This window comes from Clupea harengus, chromosome 19 (genome assembly GCF_900700415.2).
Source record: "Clupea harengus chromosome 19, Ch_v2.0.2, whole genome shotgun sequence".
NCBI lineage: Eukaryota > Metazoa > Chordata > Actinopteri > Clupeiformes > Clupeidae > Clupea > Clupea harengus.
This window is the reverse complement of record NC_045170.1, coordinates 7,238,561-7,256,060: the sequence shown is the minus strand read 5'-3', so window position 1 is coordinate 7,256,060 and position 17,500 is coordinate 7,238,561. Positions and strand designations below refer to the sequence as shown.

The 17,500-nt window shown below is 44.5% G+C and overlaps 2 protein-coding genes across 3 annotated transcripts in view; one reads left to right on the top strand and one right to left on the bottom strand.

Moving 5' to 3' along the window:
* The window catches only part of cpne4b (copine IVb), a 27,488-nt gene extending 17,719 nt beyond the window's left edge, over positions 1 to 9,769 (bottom strand). The window contains exons 1-7 of the mRNA XM_012834479.2: positions 9,543 to 9,769; positions 7,192 to 7,381; positions 5,834 to 6,010; positions 5,124 to 5,195; positions 4,392 to 4,466; positions 4,094 to 4,177; positions 3,839 to 3,928 (exon numbers count right to left, since the gene is read on the bottom strand). Of these exons, the coding sequence (XP_012689933.1) occupies positions 3,839 to 3,928; positions 4,094 to 4,177; positions 4,392 to 4,466; positions 5,124 to 5,195; positions 5,834 to 6,010; positions 7,192 to 7,362 (669 nt within the window). The 5' untranslated portion in view covers positions 7,363 to 7,381; positions 9,543 to 9,769. The remainder of the gene's footprint in view (positions 1 to 3,838; positions 3,929 to 4,093; positions 4,178 to 4,391; positions 4,467 to 5,123; positions 5,196 to 5,833; positions 6,011 to 7,191; positions 7,382 to 9,542) is intronic.
* A 615-nt stretch (positions 9,770 to 10,384) lies between these two features.
* The window catches only part of dync1li1 (dynein, cytoplasmic 1, light intermediate chain 1), an 11,185-nt gene continuing 4,069 nt past the window's right edge, over positions 10,385 to 17,500 (top strand). The window contains exons 1-7 of one of the 2 annotated variants that reach the window (XM_012834461.3): positions 10,385 to 10,547; positions 10,775 to 10,848; positions 11,757 to 11,873; positions 13,624 to 13,854; positions 14,367 to 14,527; positions 15,064 to 15,157; positions 15,482 to 15,617. In XM_012834461.3, the coding sequence (XP_012689915.2) occupies positions 10,444 to 10,547; positions 10,775 to 10,848; positions 11,757 to 11,873; positions 13,624 to 13,854; positions 14,367 to 14,527; positions 15,064 to 15,157; positions 15,482 to 15,617 (917 nt within the window). In that variant the 5' untranslated portion in view covers positions 10,385 to 10,443. The remainder of the gene's footprint in view (positions 10,548 to 10,774; positions 10,849 to 11,756; positions 11,874 to 13,623; positions 13,855 to 14,366; positions 14,528 to 15,063; positions 15,158 to 15,481; positions 15,618 to 17,500) is intronic. The other variant, XM_031586082.2, reaches the window with a different exon arrangement.

Genomic DNA, 17,500 nt, shown 5'->3' with positions numbered 1-17,500 from the left:
ACACAAACACATGCAATTATGTTGATTCACAGACACACACAGTGTAATGTAAAACAACAGCAACACCAGACATAGCATGGTGCGACCGTCGTACTGCCAAAGGGATTTTGTGCATAACAAATAGCAAATATTAAAACAAGCTTGCCAAAATGAGAGAGAGAGTTTGCAGGGTTACTTAAACAGTGGAAATAAAATACATTCACTGCACCTACAGAAACATGAACCAGCTTGGGCAAAATCTATCTTTCAAACACATGCATAGACAGTGGAAGTGTGTGTGTGTGTGTGTACGCGTGTGTATGTACATGTATGTGTGTCTCTGTGTGTGTGTGTGCGTGCATGTGTGCGTGTGTGTGCGTGCATGTGTGCGTGTGTGTATGTACATGTGTGTGTGTGTATGTGTGTGTGTGTGTGTCTCTCTGTGTGTGTGTGCGTTTGCATTTGTATGTGTGTGTGTGTGTGTGTGCGTGTCTCTCTGTGGGTGCGTGCAGTGTGCCATTATGTGTGTTGTGCATTGTGTGAGTGTAATGTGTGCAGTGACCGTCGTGTGCTCGTGTTTGTGTGTGTGTGTGTGTGTCAGTGTGTGTGTGTCAGTGTGTGTCAGCAATAACACAGGAAGTGACAGTCGCACTTCTGCTGAATCATTAATGGTTTAGATTAGTGTGGTGGTAATCTATATTTTCGACCAAGACCTATTAAAATTTTACCAGATTGCTACTGCTGACTTTTCAGCCTCCTCAGTAAAACGGATGCAGCTAAGCAACGTGAATTTGTGTGTGTGTGTGTGTGTGTGTGTGTGTGTGTCTCTATAAGCGTGCATGTGTATAAACATGGATGTATGAGTGCAGATGTTTGTGTCTGTGAATGTGTATGTGTGTGTTGTGTGTGTGTGTGTATGTGTGTGTATATGGATATATGTACATGCAGTTGAAGACTAGAGAAACTACATTAGCAGGGAAGGAGAGTACTGAGAAAGCACTTTGAGAGGTTTTTAATCCATCATAATGAATGAAGTGTTCTGAAACTGGCTATTGCACTAAAGTAGACCGGACCATTAACGTGTGTCTTCTTTATGCATTTTCTTTTACATACTTTTTCGCTAATTAAAGATGTAACTTATAACCGAATGTAAATTTAGAGGAGCCAGGAAATGCTCTCTCCCTCTCTCTCTCTCTCTCTCTCTCTCTCTATCTCTCTCTCTCCTCTCCCTCTCTCTGGTTAGAAAGCTTCTACACCTGTGGCACCTCTGACCCTTTCCAGACGTGTGTGAATCTGGCGTTGGCAGGGTAACCAGATGTTTATTTACTCTTGACGCCATGGATATGCCCCACTTCAGGGGAACCCACTGTTACCGACCACCCTGATTCTGTCGTCATGGAAACCTCCTCATCTTCGGCAAAGACAGTGTGAATATTTGATGATCTTTGCTCACAGACATGTCAGGTAGAATAAGTGTTATGATATCTACAGCAGAGCGGTGAATCATCGCTCATCACTGTCTCAGCAGACGGCTCTGTGAGGTTATTCAGGTTACTACAGCTCCAGCTAACTGCAGCTACCAACTCAATCATGCTAAACCCCACAGATCCACCTTCAAAGCTCACTTCAGAACTCAACCAAAAGAGGAAGGGCTAAATGAGGAAATGATTATGCGTTTCCAAATGTACCTGAGTTAGTGTGGACAAACATGTCCAATGTTACATTTCTTGGGGGTTGATTGGGATTTTAGCTACCTAAACCAAGAAATGTACCTACCTACCCCCCCCCCCCCCACACACACACACACACACACACTCACACACACACACATACACACACTCACACATACAAACACACACACACACACACCTACTGACCCAATTTTCACACACACACACACACATACACAGACACGAACATACACACACACACACACACACACCACAAACACCTCCGACCCAATTTCTTTTAGATTTGGAGGTTACGGAAAACCAATATATTTTCAAGGATGGTCTGATTCAACACATGTGCTTTCAGAAGTGTGTGTGTGTGTGTGTGTGTGTGTGTGTGTGTGTGTGTGTGTGTGTGTGTGTGTGTGTGTTTATGTGTGGAGGATACTGATTGCTCCTCTCTATGCCTGTCAACACCTAATAGCATCACAGCTAGATTCTGGTTTAATTACTGAATTGTGTGTGTTTGTGAGTGTGTGAGACGTGTGCGGTGAGAAGAACAGCAGAATATAGAGAGAGAGCAAGTTGTGTGTGTGTGTGTGTGTGTGTGTGTGTGTGTGTGTGTGTGTGTGTGTGTGTATATATGTGTGTGAGAGAGCAAGCTATGTGTGGTTATTAGAAGTCGAGAATATACTCTCTTATCATCTCTCTTTTCTCTCATGGCCACGTAGTGTCATAAAGTGTGTGCATGTGTGTGTGTGTGTGTGTGTGTGTGTGTGACACTGACTGCTCCTCTATGCCTGTCAACACCTAATAGCATCACAGCTAAAGTAGGTTCTGGTTTAATTACTGATTGTGTGTATGTTTGTGAGTGTGTGAGACGTGTGTGGTGAGAAGAACAGCAGAATATAGAGAGAGAGCAAGTTGTGTGTGTGTGTGTGTGTATATATATATGTGTGTGAGAGAGCAAGCTATGTGTGGTTATTAGAAGTCGAGAATATACTCTCTTATCATCTCTCTTTTCTCTCATGGCCACGTAGTGTCATAAAGTGTGTGCATGTGTGTGTGTGTGTGTGTGTGTGTGACACTGACTGCTCCTTTCTATGCCTGTCAGCATCACAGCTAAAGTAGGTTCTGGTTTAATTACTGATTGTGTGTATGTTTGTGAGTGTGTGAGACGTGTGTGGTGATTTGTGTATGTGTGTGTATGTATGTGTTTATGTGTATGTGTGTGTGTGTGTTTATATGTAAATATAAGTGTATACTATGTGTTCTTTAAGTAATGTGTTTCATGTTAATATTGTCCTGTTCGAGAGCTTGGTGAAAGCCTATCAATGTGACTTCATTAGTATACTCCCTTGTGTCAAACTAACTTATAAAGCCTGTCCGTCAAACATGCCTTCTTATGATGCCCTCCTCTTCCTCTGAGGAGATCTTAGCCTACTCCCCCTGGATATGGCTGATTGTCCCTGCAGTGTGTGTGTGTGTGTGTGTGTGTGTGTGTGTGTGTGTGTGTGTGTGTTGTGTGTGTGTGCGTATGTATGTGTTTATGTGTGTGTGTGTGTGTGTGTGTGTGCGTGTGTGTGTGTGTGTGTGTGTGCGTATGTATGTGTTATGTGTGTGTGTGTGTGTGTGTGTGTGTGTGTGTGTGTGTGTGTGTGTGTGTGTGTGTGTGTGTGTGTGTGTGTGTGTGTGTGAAAGTGTATACGTGTTCTTTAAGCTCTTCCTCTAAGGAGATCTTAGCCTACTCCCCCTGGACATGGCTGATTGGTCAGCCTCACGTAGGGCCAAATCCTGGACTGATTGCTGCTGGGCTCTGCTGCTATGTGAACTGAATGAACAATGCTTTCCCTGCACTTTTCACACACACACAGACATGCACACACACGCGCACGCACACACACACACACACACACACACACACACACGCAAACACACGCACACACGCGAAATCAAATAAAATATATAATATATATATGTGTAGTTAAGCATGAAAGTGTATATGTTTGTGTATATTGTGTATTTACACATTGGTGTGTGTGTGTTGATGTGTGTGTATGTGTGTGTTGGTATGTGTGTATTGGTGTGTGTTGGTGTGTGTTGATGTGTGTTGGTGTGTGTGTGTGGTGTGTGTGTGTGTGTGTGTGTGTGTGTGTGTGTGTGTGTTGGTGTGTGTGCTGGTGTGTTACCTTGAGCTGGCGGTCCTCGTCTCCGCTGCAGAGTGTATTGAGGGAGACTTTAAAGGATTTCCAGACGGGACTTAAGTTATTCATGATCGTCTGTGAAACCCGAAAATCACACACTTCAGAGTTACACACACAACATCACCAAATGTGTGATTGTTTGTGAGTGTGAAAGAGAAAGAGTGAGTGTGTGTGTGTGTGTGTGTGTGTGTGTGTGTGTGTGAGAGAGAGTGTGTGAAAGAGTGTGTGTAGAGCATGTACCTCAGTTCTGTGTACAATTGACCCTGTGCCATCATCATTTATTCTGAAGATTTCCAGAAACGGGTCTGATTTGCTGAAGAAATCCTGAAAAAAGAGCATATCTTTAAACACGTAGACACACACACACACACATTGATACAGTATAGAAACACACATGCACACACACACACAAGAGTACGTAAACACAGACACACAAACACACACACACACACATGAGTACGTAAACACACACACACACAAATGAGTACATACACACACACACACACATGAGTATGTGAACACAGACACACACACACACCTTGTCGTCGAGTTTGCGGGCACTAAAAGCCAACTCTACATAATCATTGTTCCCAGAGAGCTCTTCTGCTGTGACCTGTGAAGCAATCAAACACATAGATCAGTTATCACCAAACAATCTGCTGCTCCTCTGATCTAGACAAACAATGGGTTTGTGTGCGTGTGTGTGTGTGTGTGTGTGTGTGTGTGTGTGTGTGTGTGTGCGTGCCTGGGTGTCTGCATGTGCATGTGTGTCTCAAACAAAGTGCCTGTGTGTGTCTCTGAAAATATATGTACTGTATATATATATATATATATATATATATATATATATATATATGTATGTATGCCTGTGTCTCTGTGTCTGTGTATGTGCATATGTATGTCTGAGCTGATATGTGTGTGAAATTGGGTGTGTTTGTTGTGTGTGTATCTTTGTCTGTATGTGTGCACATGTGCATATGTGTGCTTGTGAAAGTGTGTGAGTGTTGTATATGTGTCTGAGCTGATATGTGTGTGAAAGTGTGTTGTGTGTGTGTCTGAGCTGAGGTGCTTGTTAAAGTGTGTGTGTGTTGTGTCTGTGTGAAAGTGTGTGTGTGTGTGGGGGGGGGTGTGCATATGTGTGTCTGAGCTGAGGTCCTTGTGAAAGTGTGTGTGTGAGTTGTGTGTGTGTCTGAGCTGATATGTGTGTGAAAGTGTGTGCGTGTTGTGTGTGTGAAAGTGTATGTGTGTTGTGTGTGTGTCTGCCTCTCACCGTGATGGAGGATTTGCCTGACGTGTTTCCCTGCTTCAGTAGAGCTTTGGACAGCTTTCTCTGGGACACAATCTGTAGAAGAAGAGGAACAACAAAAACACACTCTCCCTATCAGCACCAGATGTTCTTACACACACATACACACACACACACACACACACAGTAGCCTACTCCACTCTCCGAGCTGGCAACCCTTTGTCAATTTTAGTGTACTTAGTGTACTTAGTGACTTAGTGTCACTTTGCTGCATTTTTCTTGTTTTGAAGTATGTTTAAAAAAGAACTCTAAATGCACTAAAACTTATCAATATTTAAATTGTACTATTTTTAACATTCTGACATTGTGCATTAATGATGTATCATTAGTTCAAATGTAACCTCCACCTAAGTGCACTTAAGTGACTGCTATTTTGGCACACAATTAAGGTGTATGAAAATGTTTTTTAAATATACTCTTTGTTAACTGCAGACACGATTGCAACTCATTCTAAATAAAATAAAATTATACAAAGGTAAAAAAGTACACTGAAGTAGACTTACTTTAAGTATAGTTAAGAATAGTTAGTATATACTATATATACTATCCCATAGCTATTGGTGGTACAGCTTATGGTACAGCTTGTGCTCACCTGTCTGGTTGTGCACTCACCTGGCCACAGGTGTGCTCACCTGTCCAAGTATGCACTCACCTAGTCAAAAGTGTGCGCTCACCTGTCCGAGAGTACACTCCATGGCACCCAGGAAGTCTGCATCTTTGAGTCCGTTGTGGCTGCTGATGTCGTGCAGCTCAAAGCGCAGCCTCTGGACCTCCTCGAAGTAGAAGTCCACGGTGAACACCTTCGAGAAGACCGGGTTGATGCTGCTTCGGATCACCTCTGTGCGGTCCACCTGCTCACACAGCACACAGCCAATCACAGCACACCTTACAGCAACCTCACAACTCATAGCCAATCAGTTAACACCTTACAGCAACCTCACAGAGCCAATCAGCTCACAATATACAGAGAGTACTCATAGCCCATCACAGCACACCTTACAGCAACCTCACAGAGCCAATCAGCTCCCAACTTACAGAGAGTACTCATAACCAATCAGTTAACACCTTACAACAACTGAATATAACCAGTAAGCTTGCGCCTTATTGCAAGTACTTATAGCCAATCATCTCACACCTTATGGCAATCACATATAGCCAATATGCTAATCAGCGCACACAACCTTAATATGATGCACAAAGGACTCAGTGAAATGAGAACCAAGTCTACATTGAGCTTTCATTGCAAAGAGTCTAGACACACACACACACACACACACACACACACACACACGCACACACGCACACACACACACACACACACACACACACACACACACACACACTAACAAACACACACAGAGTCACAGTCGAAGTGATATGTATATGTGAGCATTTTAATTGGGTGTACTCAAAGATGCTTTTAAGTTCTTTGCACATTAACATAATTTCCTAATCTGCTTCTCACAATCACACTCGTGTACTTACTTCTTACCATTACAAGCAGATCACAAACAACAGTGCACACACACACACACACACACACACACACACACACACACACACACACACACACATACACACACACAGCCTTTCACTTCATTTCCTTCAGAGATTATAAAAGGGATTAGATTATAAAACTGTTTGAGGTTTGTCTCTATCTGCGCCACTTTACATGGCAAACATAATTTCCATAATGATTCCAGCCAAATGATCTTACAAACACACACACACACACACACACACACACACACACACACACACACACACACACAACACACACACACACATGCACACCCATAAACAGTAATTGATGCTGGCATGCAAGGTCACGGCAGTTAAAGAGAGAAAGAGTGAAACACAACGGAGCAGGGTTGGGGGAATAGAATAGCGAGCGCACCCACCCCGGGGTTGGGGGAAGAGAATAGCGAGCGCACCAACCTCGAACCACTGGAAAGCTTGAGCATGGTTGAGGGAAGAGAAAAGCGAGCGCACCCACCCCGGGTTGGGGGAAGACAATAGCGAGCACACCCACCTCGAACCACTGGCCGTGGGACTGCATCTTGAGCACCACGCAGGGGTCTGGCTTGGACAGGGCGTCCCGGTCGGAGATGCCCTTGCATGCCACACGCAGCTCCACCTTGGCAAGGCATGGCGTGTTGAACAGGTCCAGGGTGGTGGCGGCAGACTCATATATATTACTCATGTTGGATTCTGGGTGTAATCTAGAGAGAGAGAGAGAGAGAGAGAGAGAGAGAGAGAGAGAGAGAGAGAGAGAGAGAGAGAGAGAGAGAGAGGGAGAGAAGCAGCATTACTACACAGCAAATCAAATGAAGATTCTGACAGTTACATCAATTTGTGTTTAAGTGTGTTTGTGTGTGTGTGTGTGTGTGTGTGTGGTGTGTGTGTGTGTGTGTGTGTGTGTGTGTGTGTGAGAGAGAGAGAGAGAGAGAGAGAGGGGGGGGGGGGGGGGGGGGGAAACCAGTTGTTTGTCTGGCCCAAATGTTTCAGACGTCTGTTGCACACATGGCAACTGTATCTGTCAGATTGGTGCTATTACCTGACCAGGACCCCATTCAGCTCACTGAGCTCCCTCTTACAGTGATTCGGCACTTTCTCAAACATGTTCAATCACTCAAGCATACTCAATCACTCACACACACTCAACCACTCACACACACAACACACACACACTCAAACACTCACACTCACTAGCTCACAACACACCACAGAGTTGTTTTGTTTGTTTGTTTTCAGTCTCCCAGAGGATTTCATCTGAGATCTCTCAGTGACTAACCCCAAACTAAGGCAAACAACAAACACACAAGAACACTGTTGATTATAAAACGGCTATACTCATATCTGCAGGGCATGCAACTTTATTGAATCAGAGGGAAGCTTTGGGACACCAAGAATAGACTGAACATGCGAAGTGGCCTGATATTTTAACTCTCCTGTTGGCCCCTTCCCCCACAACTATATGCTGGGGTCGTGACTTTACGGACCGAATTCTGTTTGACCACTTAAAGCATCTCCCACAGGCACCACTCCGCGGAAAACCCCCAGACACAACGGCTGGTTTTTAAACCAGGCCGAGGCGAGGCGCGTCGGAGGAAGCGCCGGGAAGCGCAGTGAACGGATCTGACCCCGTGCTGAATCCCAAGCTCTGCGGCGCTCAATTATTCATCGCGTTCATGTTCTTATGGCGCACGTTTGGGGTTCGGAGTATTTTTAGGTTAGGGGCGAAGAAGCGGAGCGGAGTGTGTGAGGATCTGCGTGAAGATTTTCAACTGAATAGGCAGCGAGACCAACTGATAGTCCCTACTCTTCCGCTGTCCTGGATACAGCCTTGCCCCCTGCAGACGCACTCAGAACTCATCGCAGCCTCACCTGCGTGTGTGCGGTGCGCATTGGTATATTTGGACCAGCGCAGGTGAGAGATGAAGATGTTAGTGTGACGATCAGGTAGAGAGTCAGGTGTTTGGCCTTCTCGCTGGGCCTGTGTGTCTTACGTTTTAACCGCGGGTTACTGAAAGCAGGCTACTCACCACGACTGCATTTACTAAATCCAGCCTGAAATGTAGCTCACCTCACACGCGCTAGAATCGTGCATCCACATTGGTTGCAGCACAGGCAAGATGCCTCAAATAGGGCCTGCCTGCTGCCTGATACACTCCCGTTGCAGGAGGGCTGACCTGTAGTTACAGCATGAAATTATGCTACTGAATGGATACCTTTAGACACACTCCCCCAAGGTATGTGCTGTTGAAAGTGTATCTGTGTAAAATGTGTGCGTGTGTGCGTGCGCGTGTGTGTATGTGTGTATGTATGTGTGAGACAGGGTGAGAGAGAGAGAGAGAGAGAGAGAGGAGAGAGCGAGTGAAAGCGAGAAAAAGAGAGCACTCGTGTAAAGAGTGTAAACATTTCTTAGAGAATATGTCACTCTAAAAGCCTCTAATGTAGACCTGCCACGGACCTTTTCAGGCGCACCGACACTCTAGGTGTGAATCATTTTTTCACCTACAGCATCAGGGAGAGCATATCCTACCAACTCATCTACGCGGAATCCAAGAAAGCCCTTAATTACGTACAGCCAACAGTATTAAGACAATGGACAATCTAGATCACCTAGATCAATGTAGAAAATAGATGAATAATCAGGGAATATTTTATCTCGAGTTCAATTTCAGAATAGAATGATCATTTGTGATCTAGGTTACGCCATGTATGCTAAAATCCCTACACAGTGAAGTTGAGTTTGTGAGGCTTTTTAGACTCTCTGTGTAATAAAAACATTGATTATCCATCTCTGAGATGAAACACTGACGTAACAAATAGTCTAAGTCCATAACTACACATTAAGATACTGTAGATAAATAGACTTACCTCCAGTAAACATGAAAATGTATCCAGATCGTTTGCGGAGAAACTTCCCTTCTTAGGAATGGGTGAACGATTGGCACGTTGTAGTGATCATTTTCCAGGGAGTACAGTAGATCGAGTCCGTTTGCAGTCCACGGTCCGCGTGTCTAACGGCAGGTAGCTTAAGGTGGGGCCCATCGGGTGTCACCGGAGGAGAGCCGCCAGGAACCTCTTACGCCGACCTCGCCTTGCAGGTAAGGATGATGGAGAGAGTGGGCTGCCGTTAAAGTTCACTCTCTCACCCCCCTCTTGCCCTGGAAAGATGTACAGGGACCACAAAGCGGCGCACTATCGCCATCTAACGGAAACAAGATGCTACTATATGGATCGTTGTTTTCACATTGACCATGCAATTTTCAGAACAGGTGAATGTGAATCGCAAAGCAATGCCATCAGATCTTAATTCACTGTTTAGGCCCATAGTTAGCCCATAGGCTACTATCAAACCACGGGAATACTCATACGCGCTAATGCAATATTTACTCAAGAGTGATTCATAGGTCCATGCCATGTGTGGGTAGGCTAATGGTAGGTCTACATGGCTTTAGTAATCTTTCAATACATAAGAGGTAGGCTTGCTTTCAAAACGTGCTTTCCCCCAGTAGGCCTATTTTATTGGGGTTATTGACCCCCACGCGAGTTTTTCAAAGCGTACTTGGCCGTGTCGTCTATGGCAGACGATGTAGTGTTAAATAGAGGCGCTGTGTAGGTTTCAATGTTTGGTTCTGCTTTGACAGGTTGACTGGTGTGATGGGGATTTGACAGGTTGGTCTGCGCCCGCACCCGCACCCGCACCACGCCCCTAACACAGCGCTACTGTGCGCTACATCCGGGCTCTTCCCAGGGGTGTCACAAGCCTGCGAAGATGGCGGCGGCAGGGAGGACTACACTATTATCTGCTAACACTAATGTTCATAACAGTACAACAGAGAACCAGAATACGGACGAGGAGGATGGACAGAATCTCTGGTAAGTCCAGCTCCGCTATGATGATGCAGCAGCTCTAGATTCCATGTGTACCCCGTGTGCCTATTGCAAAGAACCTCGTCTGACAGTTAGCTAGAGGCTAACAGGCAAATTGATGAAGCAGGTAACGTTAGCTAGCCATCCCATCACCCGTTATGAATGGTCCCTATGATTTATGTTAGAATGGTTGTGATTACACCTATTGATGTCGCTTATGTCCCTTCTTGAAGGTCGTCTATATTGAGTGAAGTATCAACGCATTCACGGTCTAAACTGCCATCCGGGAAGAATGTGGTGGTTATGGGTGAGTATGTGCTCGAAAGTCAATGTTACCGTTATGCTGTCTCACTGCATAACGTTGGGGGTGGCCGGGCTATTCTACCAGCACTGTCCGTCCTAGCTTGGTGTAACTAATGCATTGAGTCGTGTAATACGAATCGCGAGGGCGAGTGTGTTGCCCCAGGCTTGTCTCTTTACATTAAGCCGATGGCTTCGCTCGCTGGCTTGCTAATTGACACGATACGCTAGCCGGGATCAGGAGCCAGGACGTGTTTATGGTCCTCCCTTTGGAAACAATGAATGGTCGGATGGGCCAATGCACCCAGTGTCCTTTGTCAAATGTCTGGAATGAAGTATTTTATCATTAAAGTCTTGCAATGAGACGTTTTTGAAAGACTGCTTTGTCGGTCCGATAATCCCCGTTAGCAGACGCTAATCAGTGCCCGCCGTGGCTGTGACAGGTCTCCCTTTGTAAGCTCAGCAGCCGACCATGCATGCTGCTCGCCCGTGCTAGCTTGCTAACATTGTATGCCACTTGGCACACCTGAATTAATGATACTTAAAGGTTTCTCTGATCAAGGACGTACAAAGTGTAATGCAGTTACTATGTTTTTGATAGTTCATTTAATATATTACAAACGTCCTACTGCGCTCAGAAACTTGTGGCGTGCTGTCGTGGTTGACGAGTCCATTGTTATTGTCCATGAATGTTAGGGCTGTTGTGTTTGTCTTAAGGTGTTATGTGATCCTTTTGTGTGTCAGATCATGTTCGATAGGTAGCCATCGCGAATGCATGCTATGTATAATATGCTCCATCCCTGTGCGATAGCATAACTGCATGGCTCCTCAGTAGCCGGTGATATGCCCTGGGTGGTGCCGCTGAGTAACCTAACTACCTCTTATGTATGTATTTGTGTGTGTGTGTTGTCACAGGTGAGGTGGGTTCTGGTAAGACCACGTTGGTGGCGAAAATGCAAGGAGTGGAAGAGTATATGCGGGGGCGTGGCTTAGAATATCTATACTTCAGCGTTCACGATGAAGACATTGACGGTAAGACTTCTGATTGGATAATGCGCCTTTGTGTCTCGTCCTTGCGATGAAATTGTAAGATTATATATAACAGATATAAATCTCAGTACTAATCAGTGATGGTCAATAGTGTTTAAATCCACGAGGTTAAGAATTGGTTTGCTTTGCCTTATTACTGGAACAGAATTTGGTTATGTTTGAGGGCACAGTAAAAGACGTTTCTCAATAGTGCTCAAAGGTGCTTAAGGTGTTTTTTTCAGAATTTGTTTACCAGTTTTTTTTACAAAAGACTAATATATATATATATAATAAAATCCAAACTTCAAACTGATTGATGAAATGCATAAATGTGCAGGGATATTAGAATATCAGAAAGCATTTGTATTTTCCCTACACAAACCGAAACTACATTGGGTGTCGTTAAGAGGCAGTGTGTTCATTACTGGTGCTCTGAGCCTCTGCCGTCACAGACTACTTCAGTATTGCGCAGTCACGGCTCTGGGACCCCAGATGCAATTATACTTGACATGCGTCTAACAATATTGTACAATATGGCCTACATGAAGTAAGTCTCTACTGGGTACTGGCCCAGGTTACTGTTCTGTGTATTAATTGGCATCCCTCAAAGCTGACTTCATTTCCAGTCCTTCCCGTAGCAGAAGTCTTTATCCAAGGCGACTTGCAGTATTGTACAAGTATAGCTGTATCACTGTGGGTTCTCCCTCCCTAGGTGTCTATTCCAGGACCTCGATGTTGTTTAGACTTTTCTCTACCGGTTGAGCCACAGGAATATGACCCCATAATGAACACCTTGTTCCATGTGAGGGTCTGGAGCAGTTCTCAAAGCTGATTTAATTTTAAGTAACAAGCCCCTTAATGACTGAAATCGCACCTTGGATGTTGCCCCAGTGCCAAGGCTCTGTTCTGACATGAGAAATTAGAGAGTAGAAGCGTCTGAATGCGTCTTATTATCTTGGTGGGACAGGATGTTGGGACGGGTTCGGACAGGATGTTGGGACAGGTTCGGACAGGATGTTGGGACAGGTGGGACAGGATGTTGGGACAGGTGGGACAGGATGTTGGAAGTGTTCATGTGGAAGATGTCAGGTTTGTTCTCAGGTGAGGTTAGATGCCAGGTGACAGGGGTGCAGACGCGCCCGGCCCAGTCTTAAAGGGGGCCCCAAAATAAACCTTCTTAAAAATAAACAAATTCAGTGCTCTAAGGCAGGGACAGGAAGCATGGCTTGAGCTATCTAACAGTGATGTACACTATTAAGGCAGGGGCTTGAGCTATCTAACAGTGATGTACACTATTAAGGCAGGAGCTTGAGCTATCTAACAGTGATGTACACTATTAAGGCAGGGGCTTGAGCTATCTAACAGTGATGTACACTATTAAGGCAGGGGGTTGAGCTATCTAACAGTGATGTACACTATTAAGGCAGGGGCTTGAGCTATCTAACAGTGATGTACACTATTAAGGCAGGGGCTTGAGCTATCTAACAGTGATGTATATTGTCTCTTGCGCCTATTCCAGTGGCTCAACAGGTTAAGGGCGCATTCTCATCACAGTCCGTAAAAGGAGGGTCGCACCGATCCTGATGTTATGGTTGGGCCTCTGTCACTCTCCCTGAGTGATCATCACTTTCATTGTTGTGGTTGAGTTGCTTTAAGTGTATTTGACTTTGAGTGTTTGACTGTGTGTGTGTGTGTGTGTGTGTGTGCATGTGCATGCTCGTGTGTGTGTGTGTGTCTGTCCCCTTCGCTTTAGACCACACGCGCTGTAACGCCTGGGTGCTGGACGGCGACCTGTACCACAAAGGCCTGCAGAAGTTCGTGCTGTCTGCGGAGAGCCTGCCCCACTCCGTGGTGCTGCTGGTGGTGGACCTGTCTCGGCCGTGGCTCGCCCTCGACTCCCTGCAGAAGTGGGCCAGCGTGCTGAGGGAACACATCGACAAGCTCCGAGTCCCGCCAGAGACCATGAGAGAGCTGGAGCACAGATGTATGTAGGATGCGTATTTGTGTGTGTGTGTGTGTGAAAGAGAAGAGAGAATCAATAACAATCGATTTCTGTACCTAGCGTTGAAACTGAAGGAGAGGAGGTATCAAACTGGCTTTAGTATTCCAGTGGTGAACTTACCCTGAAGAGGGGCATTAACATGTTACCAACAAAATGCGTTGAATCCCCTTAAACCTTCATGTCCCCGAGATTGTGGCTGTGGCACATGCTGTTTTAAAAGCAAACTTTTATTTTACATTTCATTTTGACGTTTTGCTTCTTTCCATTCTGTGGACATTCAGCTTAGAATTTCAATACTGTTTTTAACAGCCAGGGCCACAGGCATGTTCTCTAATGCCGTTTGAATCTGATTCTTGCATCAACTGTGATCTGAGTGACCGAGTGACCGAGTGACTTGAGAACAGTAAACAGTGTGAGTTCTTTAACCTACATGAGCTGTGGGGTCCTTCACAGTTTTAATATTATTGTGTGTTTATGTGTGTGTGTGTGTGTAGTGGTGAAGCAGTTTCAGGAGTACGCGGAACCAGGAAGTTCCTTAGAAGCAGTAACACAGCGCCGAAACCCAGACCAAGAGGAGGAGAGTGTCTTACTACCGCTGGGGGAAAACACACTAACACACAACCTGGGGCTGCCCATAGTGGTGGTCTGCACTAAGGTGAGCACACTCTTTTTCTCTCTCTCTCTCTCTCACACACACACTCACACTCACTCACTCTCTTTCTTTCTTTCTTTCTTTCTTTCTTTCTTTCTTTCTTTCTCTCTCTCTCTCACTCACTCACTCACTCACTTTCTCTCGCTCACACACTCACACTCACACTCACTCACTCTCTTTCTCTCTCTCACTCACACACACACACTCACTCACTCACTCACTCTCTCTCTCTCACACACACAAAGACACTCACTCTCTTTCTCTCTCTCTCACACACACACACACACACACACACACACACACACACACACTCTCTCTCACTCTTTTTCTCTCTGTGTCTCTTTATAACACACACACACACACTCATAATGGTATATCACTTGTGTCAAGTTGTGCTATCCAACTAGGAAATTGTCATCTTTAGCATACACATCAATCTGAACAAAACCTAATGTTCTAGTGGTGCACTTGTGTTTGTATAATTGCAGCATACAGATAGAAATACAGCCCAACACATGTGTGTATTTGTTGTCTTGCAGGGTGACGCCATCAGTACCCTGGAGAAGGAGCACGACTACAGAGACGAGCATCTCGACTTCATTCAGTCACACGTCAGGCGCTTCTGTCTGCAGTGTATCCTTATCATGCCGTTAGCACGCAACGCCAGCATTACCAATCTATTACTATTAGCATGCAACGCCAGCATTGCTAATATAGTACTGTTATCATGCAACGCCAGCTTTACTAATATAGTACTGTTAGCATGCAACGGCAGCATTGCTAATATAGTACTGTTAGCATGCAACGGCAGCATTGCTAATATGTTACTATTAGCATGCAATGCCTGCGTTGCTAATGCATTACTGCTAGACAACAATCCCAATGTTACCGATGCATTATTTGTGTTTCTCATTGGTCCGTGGCCGTGTTGTCCTTGACCTTTAACCCCTCCTGTAGACGGGGCGTCTCTCCTCTACACGTCCATGAAGGAGAGTAAGAACCTGGACGTCCTCTACAAGTACCTGGTGCACCGCCTCTACGGCTTCCCCTTCAACATGGCCGCCCAGGTGGTGGAGAGGGACGCCGTCTTCATGTGAGTCACCCAGTGTCTCTCCTCGTCTCTCAGAGGCTCTGATTTCCTGTTGTCCCCTCTCTTGACCCCTCTCTTGACCCCCTGTCTTTTCCATCTGTCTTAGGCAAATCTCTATTTGGTCCCAAGTTCCCTATCTACAGAATAGGTAGAATGTGAATAGAGTTTATGTGGAGGGGTTGTGCAGACAGATTGTAATGAATTGTATAATGAAAGTGTAGTCTGGGGAAGCATATAAAATATGAACGCTCAAAAAAGACTACAGCTGGCTTTATCTGTAAGTCCCACCCTTTGCTTTTGAATGGCCCTGTACTTTTGGCCAAAGACTTTGAATCCTACCACTAGCCCCGCCTTCTTTTCAAACCTATTCCCAGCCCTGCCTCATTTTCAATCCTACTACTAGCCCCGCCTTCTTTTCAATCCTACTACTAGCCCCGCCTTCTTTTCAATCCTACTACTAGCCCCGCCTTCTTTTCAATCCTACTACTAGCCCCGCCTTGTTTTCAATCCTACTACTAGCCCCGCCTTCTTTTCAATCCTACTGCTAGCCCCGCCTTGTTTTCAATACTACTTCCAGCACTTGGGTGGTATAGAAATCTCAAAGGCCATTAATGCTTTTAATGCATTCTCACCCTCATGTAGTAATCATTTCACCATAGTGGTCTCTAGACAGACATGCTTCTATTCGTACTAATTATTTATGCTAATATATGTGTATATACAGATAAGTTATATTCCTGACTGTGGGAAACTGCTGCCTGTCCAAACAGCTATGGTTGTGAGTCAGTCCTCACACACATAGGTATATACAGATTTTAGTTACATTTAATTTAGAAATAAGGAAATAAATAAGAAAAAGTAAAATCCCTGGCTGTAGGAGACTGCTGCCCGTCCAAACAGCTATGGCTGTGAGTCAGTCCTCAGACATGACTGGCACAGCTGGCAGACTCCACCAGCAGATGGATGACGCACACAGCAGTCTGTCAGGTTGAATTTCGTCAGTCACTGAAAGGGTTGAAAAGTAATGATTAATGCTTCTGGGAGTGGCGTCATTGTCAGTGGTCTTATTTAGATTTACAATATTAAATATCTCCTATTAAAACCATTATCAGTGGCCTTATTTAGATTTAAATTATTAAATATCTAATATTTAAACCATTATCAGTGGCCTTATTTAGATTTAAAATATTAAATATCTAATATTTAAATCATTATCAGTGGCCTTATTTAGATTTAAAATATTAAATATTAAAACCATTATCAGTGGTCTTATTTAGATTAAAAATATTAAATATCTAATATTAAAACCATTATCATTGGCCTTATTTAGATTTAAAATATTAAATATCTAATATTTAAATCATTATCAGTGGCCTTATTTAGATTTAAAATATTAAATATCTAATATTTAAATCATTATCAGCAACGCCAGCATTACCAATCTATTACTATTACTTATCTTGTGACCGTCTAATCAGCGTGTCTAGTGAGGTCCAATCTAAAAGCACACGTCAAGTAACGACATTGTAACGAACTAAGCCAGACATACCCCTCGTGTGTGCTATGGGTCACGCTGTGATTGGATCTCAGGCTCGTGGACGCTCAGCACGTGGTGTGTTTACTACAGTCTCTGTGTTTTCACACTTTGGGCACTTCGTTCTGCATTCAATCAATCAATCAATCAATCAATTCAATCTTATATAGCGCTTCTCTAAATACCCGAAGTCGCTTTACAGAGTCCAGAGTCCAGTAGTCATTCATACACAGTCGTACCGGTGGTGGTAAGCTACATCAGTAGCCACAGCTGCCCTTCGTAGAACTGAACTGAAATCAAAAATCAGTTGAATCAACTGAAAGACAAAATACAAACGTTAATACCTGTTAAT